The 8,236-nt window shown below is 46.3% G+C and overlaps 1 protein-coding gene across 1 annotated transcript in view; it reads right to left on the bottom strand.

Moving 5' to 3' along the window:
* The window catches only part of LOC122543993, a 96,632-nt gene that overhangs the window by 38,337 nt on the left and 50,059 nt on the right, over positions 1–8,236 (bottom strand). The window contains exon 12 of the mRNA XM_043683001.1: positions 5,641–5,827. Coding sequence (XP_043538936.1) covers positions 5,641–5,827 — 187 coding nt within the window. The remainder of the gene's footprint in view (positions 1–5,640; positions 5,828–8,236) is intronic.

Here is an 8,236-nt window from a genome sequence, read left to right as displayed (position 1 = left end):
CACACACACACACACACACACAGACACACACACAGACACAGACATACACACACACGCACACTCCGACACACACACACATACACACACACACACATGTTCCACCTTTGCCTTATACAGGACAATGTTGGAGAGCTTATCTGGGAAAGGTGGGTTTAGGGTTCACCCCTGTGGAGTACTCCAGGGAAAGTGTGGGGAGAGAGAGAGAGGGTGGGAGGTCAGTCATTTGAAGACGGTGCCTGGACTGTCCATGCGGCATGGTGGCACGGTGGTTAGCACTGCTGTCTCACAGCGCCAGAGACCCGAGTTCAATTCCCGTCTCAGGCAACTGTCTGTGTGGAGTTTGCACATTGTCTGCGTGGGTTTCCTCCGGGTGCTCTGGTTTCCTCCCACAGTCCAAAAATGTGCAGCTTAGGTGAACTGGCTGTGCTAAATTGCCTGTAGTGTTAGGTGTAGGGGAATGGATCTCGGTGGGTTGCTCTTCGGAGGGTCGGTGTGGACTTGTTGGGCCGAAGAGCCTGTTTCCACACTGTAAGTAATCTAATCATATTCTCATCCAAATCATTTAGACCGAAGAACCATACAGCCAGATTCCAAGCTTAGATTATCACATTGGGAAATCTCAACATCTAGTTTCTATCTGGTAGACGGGAGAGTGGGAAGCTGAATGAGGTGAGATTAGGTCATAATAGCAAACTAATAGCATGGCAAATTGTTGTCTCACTGTCGCGAGCGAGATTGAAACCTGGTTGGAAGTTCTGCAGAGATTGTGTCTATTTTTGTGCTTTCTGAACTGGAAGAGAAGGACCGCTTTTAAGAGTAGAGTTTGAAAGAATTGCTGTATGTTTTGTAAAGCAAGTGATCTGATTCTCATGGCTCACATTGTTCAAACAAGCATAATTGGCATTTGGATTGTAAACAAACTGGAGTTGTGGAGTGTGTGTACAGATGCAGTTCAGAGTGGTAGCAAGAGGTTTATTGGTCTATGGACTACTGGCCAGTTACTGGTGACAAAATCCAAAAGCCTTTTGCCAGCCAATAACGGAACAGCTTGGGGATGGGAACTACGTGTGATTACATCTACACCCAGCCCAGAGGCTGTCTCTCTGTTCTCTGCAGTCAAAACCCTGAAGCAATTTAAAACCCGAAGAATACCAGTTCATCTTTCCTTCCGCAGTTCTTGTAAGCTGTGCCTTTTAATTGTAAGCCCTTTTAAGGGCAAACTTTTACGGTTTGGTCCATCAATCTCGCCCATAAAACAGGAGGGAACCAGGAGGTAGGGAGCGGAGGGCACAATTTGATTTATTGCACACATGCAGCGTTCTACGTTGGACAAGATGATGTAGCTAACATATCCCACAATGCCTTAATGCTCAAAGGCATGGAAAGGCAAATGGAGCACAAAGAACAAAATACAAACCAGCCACCTTGTCTCTCTTGCAAACCAGGGGAACCATCGAGAGAAAGATGTTCAGAACAGCATCAGTGTAACCTGTGAGTAGGAACCACTGAACTGCCTTCTTGATTTTCCTCCACCCATAACCAATACTGCTTTGTCTGTCTGTGTCAGAGGGATGTTTATATAGACTACAGATTTAATTTGTGGGCTTATACACCAATGGCGTTTAATTGTTTGTCTGAAGAATCTAATCCCTCATAACATCATAGAATTATTCCACTGTGGAAACAGGCCATTTGGCCCAACTAGTCCACATCAACACTGTGAAGAACATCCCAGCCAGGCTACCCACCCATCCTGTATTTGCTGTGGCTTACCCACCCTAACCTGCACATCCCTGGACACTATGGGGCAATTTAGCATGGCCAATCCACCCTAACCTATAGACCTCTGGGCACTATGGGACAATGTAGCACGGCCAATCCACCCTAACCTGCACATACCTGGGCACTATGGGACAATTTAGCACAGCCAATCCACGCTAACCTACACACCCTGGACACGATGAGACAATTTAGCACGGCCAATCCACCCTAACCTGCACATCCCCAGGTACTATGGGACAATTTAGCACAGCCAATCCACCCTTACCTGCACATTTCTGGACACTATGGGACAATTTAGCATTTCCAATCCACCCTAACCTGCACATCCCTGGCACTTTGGGACAATTTAGCCCGGCCAATCCACCATAACCTGCACATCCCTGGGCACTATGGGACAATTTAGCACGGCCAATCCACGCTAACCTGCACATCCCTGGACAAACCTGATCAGTATTTGTGTTCTTTGTTTCATATTTTCAGTGATACTGGTTGTTCTAGATATGTACACCTTGAAAGTGGAGTTGCAGGTAGACAGGGTGGTGAAGAAGGCATTTGGTATTCTTGCCTTTATTGTTCAGTGCGTTGAGTATAGGAGTTGGGAGGTCATGTTGTGGCTGTACAGGACATTGGTTAGACCACTTTTGGAATACTGCATTCAGTTCTGGTCTCCCTGCTACAGGAAAGATGTTGTTCAACTTGAAAGGGTGCAGGAAAGATTTATAAGGAAGTTGCTGAGATTGGAGGGTTTGATCTATAAGGGAGAGCTGAATTGAATCCTTATAGTATAGAAGCAGGCCATTCAGCCCATTAGGTCGAAACCGACCCTCCAAAAAAGCATCCCAACCAGTCATACCCTATCCCTTGACTTTTCTCATTGGTAACCCACATAGCCTGCACATCGCCAGACACTATGGGCAATTTAGCACAGCCAATCCACCATAACCTGCACATCTTTGGACTGTAGGAGGAAACCGGAGCACCCGGAGGAAACCGGATCACACAGACACGGGGAGAATGTGCAAACTCCACACAGACAGTCGCCCGAGGGTGGAATCAAATTCATGTCCCTGGCGCTGTGAGGCAGCGATGCTAACCACTTAGCCACCAGACTGAATAGGATAGGGCTTTTTCTTCCCTGGACCATTGGAGAATGAGGGGTGACTTTACAGGAGTTTATAAAATCATGAGGGGTGTGGATAGAGTGAGGAGCCAAGGTGTTTTCCCCAGAATTGGGACAGTCAAAACTAGAGGGCATTAGGTTCAAGGTGAGAGGGGAAAGATTTAAAAAGGACCTGAGGGGTAACATTTTCACGCAGAAGGTGACATGTGTATGGCATGAGCTGCTAGAGGAGGTGAGTACAATTGCAATATTGAAAAGGCAATTGAATGGACAGGATGGGTTTAGAGCGATGTGGGCCAAATGCTGGCAAATGGAGCTTAATTAATCTAGGATATGTGGTCAGCGTGGGTGGGTTGGACCCAAGGGTCTGTTCCCATACTGTCTGGCTGTTTGACCTCAGCCTTCTTAAGACTCCATCTTGCAAGATACAGCACATTGAGGTATGTTGGCTGAACTGTAACCTCCTTCTCTACATTGGGTCGATCACAGCACACAAACACCAGTTTTGGCAAACTGTACTTTATTAAATTAATTTTCTGTATTCCAGTCGTAAACATGTGACAAAAATAGAATATTGCTCCTTTAACAAGGTTATGCTGTGCTTGGCTTTTTTTTCAGAGATATTAGGGACCTAAGCGGCAACTTTTTCACGCAGAGGGTGATACGTGTATGGAATGAGCTGCCAGAGGACGTGGTGGTACAATTGCAACATTTAAAAGGCATTTGAATGGTTTTATGAATAGGAAGGGTTTGGAGGGATATGGGCTGGGTGCTGGCAAGTGGGACTAGATTGGGTTAGGGTATCTGGTCGGCATGGACGGGTTGGACCGAAGAGTTTGTTTCCATGCTGTACATCCCTATGACTCTAGGTCATTAAAAAAGCAATTCCAAGAAGTGTTGGTTGAACTAGATTAGATTAGATTACTTACGGTGTGGAAACAGGCCCTTCGGCCCAACAAGTCCACACCGACCCGCAACCCACCCAGACCCATTCCCCTACATTTACCCCTTCACCTAACACTATGGGACAATTTAGCACGGCCAATCCACCCTAACCTGCACATCTTTGTGACTGTGGGAGGAAACCGGAGCACCCAGAGGAAACCCACACAGACACATGGAGGACATGCAAACTCCACACAGACAATCGTCTGAGGCAGGAGTTGAACCCGGGTCTCTGGCGCTGTGAGGCAGCAGTGCTAACCACTGTGCCTCTGTGCTGCCCACGAACTGTTTGAGAATGTTTTCAAGTTTTTGAAAAAAAACACTTATACATTGAAAGGGTTGTGGCCAGTTCTCCCAGCTCAGCTTTCTCTGGTTTGGTTTGGTTTGGTCTTCACTGGTCTGGCTGTTCACTGAAAGCAGGCAGTCCGTTGTGAAGCAGCTGGACGCAGAGAAGCAGGTCCATGCTGATCCTCCCTCTCTCTGATATCTCTCCTGAAAGAGCCTATGTTGGAGTTATCCTTTTTCTTTTGCAATGAGGTGTTTCTGAGGTTTGTTGCAAGTATTTGTAACAGCATCATTAAGTTAGGATAATCTGTTGGGTTTTTGGATAGGTTAAGTTATTCTGTATTTTGTTTGTGTTTCTTGCAAATAAACTCTGCCTGAGGCGAGTCGTTGTGCCAGATGCAACCCTCCTGGTATATTCACTTTACATTTGCTTAAAACAACTAGCAAAGTTAGAGTTCGGGCTCCTTTCTTGAAATGTTCTGAGGGGGTCTGGCCTGGTCCATAACAATATGTATATTCTTTATGCCAGTGTTATGTCTTCTTGTACAAGTCCTGTTCGGTGTGTAATTCCCCAAGTGCCAATGTTCTGCACCAGCATTGACCCTCTGTTTTGCAATAATGTACCACCTCTACGCGTAGCCTCCCCATGTCCCCTTTAAGAAAGATCACGAGAGCTGATTTGGGCCACAGATGGGATCTGGCAGTAAATGGTTGCAGTGTGATCGATTCAGGAAGGCTTGACCATTTTCAACACTGGATTTTGCTTTGAATTCAAGACCGAAAAGCGAAAGCATAGCACTGACCAGCTGCAATGTGGTGGAATGGTATATCTCGGCTCCATCACCCACTTGCTTTGAGGACATTTGCTGAAAGAGAGACCCATTTCGTCGAGGATTTTCGTTTTGAACGCATCAGGACATTTGCCGGAGATGCCAATATAAAGGAAAGGGGCTGACTGCCCCATCTCAAAGGCTCAGGTTAGATTTGAATTTGCGGCTTTATGTGAGATTGTCCGTAATGGCTCCATCCTGCACTCAACTGAGCAATGTAGCGGAGGTTCGTGTGTGGAATGCATTTCTGGAGGAAGTGGTGGATGTGGGTACACTTACAACGTTTAAAAGACATTTGGTTAAATGCATGAATCGGAAAAGTTGAGAGGGATATGTGCCAGACACAGGTAAATGAGTCTAGTTTAGCCTGGGATTATGGTTGGTGTGGCCTGTTTGGACCAAATGTTTGGAGGAATACGGGTCAAATGCTGGCAATTGGGACTGGATTAATTTAGGATGTGTGGTCAGCATGGACAAGTTGAACCGAAGGGTCTATTTCCGTGCAGTATGACTCTATGACTCTTCTCAGACAGTATAAAACATTGCGTTGCTTTACATGGGTATTCTTGTGAATTGTCCTGATGAGTGCAAAATGAAAGGCTCCAGCGATACTCGAGTCGTTTGAAGGTGAGGAGTGTGCTGTGGGACTCGCGGTGTTTCAGGAGCGAGAGGCCATACAGATTGCCAGTAATGACACCGTCGGTCTGCCGGAGAGGTGACCCAGAGGAGGAGAGAGCCGATCCAGAGGCAGGCAGGTGTCTCCTCCACTGTCTAGGTCCTTGCTCAGTCCTGTCCTCCTCCCATACCTCCTGCAGTCCTCAAGTAAGATGGTGATAACCAAACAGTCACCTTCTTCTGGTCGGTGCTGTGGAATATCCAACAAAGTAACATAGCGCATTTTGAGAAGGCAAAACCAGGGCAGAACTTACGTGGCTAACGGTAGGGCCTTGGGGAGTGTTGCTGAACAAAGAGAGCTATAGGGGTGCGGATACATAGTTCATTGAAGGTGGAGTCGCAGGTAGACAGGGTGGTGAAGAAGGTGTTTGGTATGCTTTCCTTCTTTGGTCAGTGCATCGAGTATAGGAGTTGGGACATCACGCTGCGGCTGTACAGGACATTGGTTTGGCCACTTTTGGAATACTGCATTCAATTCTGGTCTCCCTGCTATAGTAGGGATGTTGTGAAACTTGAAAGGATTTTACAGATTTACAGGATGTTGCCGGGATTGGAGGGTTTGAGCTGTAAAGGAAAGGTTGAATAGGCTGGGGTTATTTTCCCTGGAGCATCGGAGGCTGAGGGGTGACCTTAAAGGGGTGTGCCTAAGGTGAATAGCCACAGTCTTTTTCCCAGGGTCGGGGAGTTCAAAACTAGAAGGTATAGGTTTAAGGCAAGAGGGGCAAGATTTAAAAGGGACCTGAGGGGCAACATTTTCACGCAGAGGGAATGAATGGAATGAGCTGCCAGAGGAAGTGGTGGAGATTGGTACAATGACAACATTTAAAAGGCATCTGGATGGGTACATGAATAGGAAGGGTTCAGAAGGATATGGGCCAAATGCTGGCAGTTGGGACTAGATTAATTTAGGATATGTGGACAAGTTGAACTGAAGGGTCTGTTTCCATGCTGTATGGTTTGATGACGTACTCAATAGGTGAAGCCCTCAAAGTTGTTTCAGAATAAACGCTGATAGAATCTCAGTGAAGATTGTGATAAAGTGCCCTGGAAAATTACCGATAAGTTAAATAAGTCTTTTAGAAACCTCTGGGAGCGAGGAGACTGTAACTTTGTGCCTAAAACCCTGTGCAACAGAATCGTTAGTCTCAAGCACCCACTCCACATTCAGGGATAAGTGTTCAGCTAAGTGTAATGCATCATAATTCCAAAGTTAAAAATCACACAACACCAGGTTATAGTCCAACAGGTTTAATTGGAAACACACTAGCTTTCGGAGCGACGCTCCTTCATCAGGTGATTGTGGAGAATTTATAGCCCATCTCCAAATCATGATCATAATTCCAGACAGCAATGGAGTTCCCGTTTTGGGAAACCCGGCTGTTTGAAAGGTGATTGGGATTGCGAACGTCTTTCAGATGGACTGAAGTGCTTCAAGAAGGTGATTCATCAGCCATTCCCCAAGGACATGCTGACTGGGCCAGCCATGCACACAGATGGTGCAAGAATTACAACGGAAATGAAATATCTTTACAGCATAGCTTGGGGGCCTGTAGATAAAGGAATATCTTTATAGGACAGTTTATAGGCCAGGAAAATAAAGAATATCCTTATACCACGGCTTATGAGACACAGATAAAGGAATATCTTTATACAACGGCTTTGGGGCCAGGAGAGGAACATGTCCTTCCACCCAAGATTCCTAAACCACCCCCCGCAAAACACCACAATACCAAACCTGAGCAAATACCCATGCATGAACCGTCCACCAAAGGAGTCAGAGATCATAGCCACCAGCGCCACCCTCCCCCCCAGCCAGATGGGGCCCGTCTTGTCGTGTGGGCTTCTCTAGAACACTCCCTCCCCAGTTGGAAGCCAAGCCTGCCCAATCAGGCTGACTGCTGGCCAGGAAATCTGTCAGTGCAAATGATCTACGCTGCAGAGTTGGAGCCTACATGGTGCGGGGAAACTGAAAGGTAATCCCGGTCTCCAGGCCAATGTAAACCCAGTGCTTTAATATCCAAACATCAGATTCTGCAAAATTCATTTCCTGTGTTTTAGATTTGTGACGGCTGCGAATCAATCACCTTATTATTTAGCAGCAGAAATCTTTCCAGTTGAGAATCCAACACAACATGAAAATGTGAATGAAGGAAATACCAGCAAAACTTGCGGATGACACACTGTAGTCTGACTAGTCTTTTTTAACCTCAAATGACAGTACGTTCATCTCCAAGTGATACTAGTTTAGTTTTCCCTCTGGGACATTACAGAATATCAGTTGCCATTTGAGAGAGCTGCTGAGTTATTGAGACCATGCCTTCTTTGGTTAAATGGTCTGCTCCATCTTTGACATGTGCGTCTCTTGTAGTGGAATCTCGTCTTTCTTTAGCTCTACATCTTTCTCAGCACCTCCTTTGGCTCTGGGTATGAACACATCATAGACCATTGATTAGAAAGTATTGCTTTTTTATCTGTAGTCTTTCTCATCGCCCCCCCCGCCCCCCCACTGACTTTTCTTCTGGAGACACCGCGCCCAAGTAGATTAGATTAGATTACTTTACAGTGTGGAAACAGGCCCTTCGGCCCAACAAGTCCACAC

The sequence above is a fragment of the Chiloscyllium plagiosum genome, chromosome 45 (assembly GCF_004010195.1).
Source record: "Chiloscyllium plagiosum isolate BGI_BamShark_2017 chromosome 45, ASM401019v2, whole genome shotgun sequence".
Taxonomy (NCBI): domain Eukaryota; kingdom Metazoa; phylum Chordata; class Chondrichthyes; order Orectolobiformes; family Hemiscylliidae; genus Chiloscyllium; species Chiloscyllium plagiosum.
This window is presented reverse-complemented; position numbering and strand designations above follow the sequence as displayed.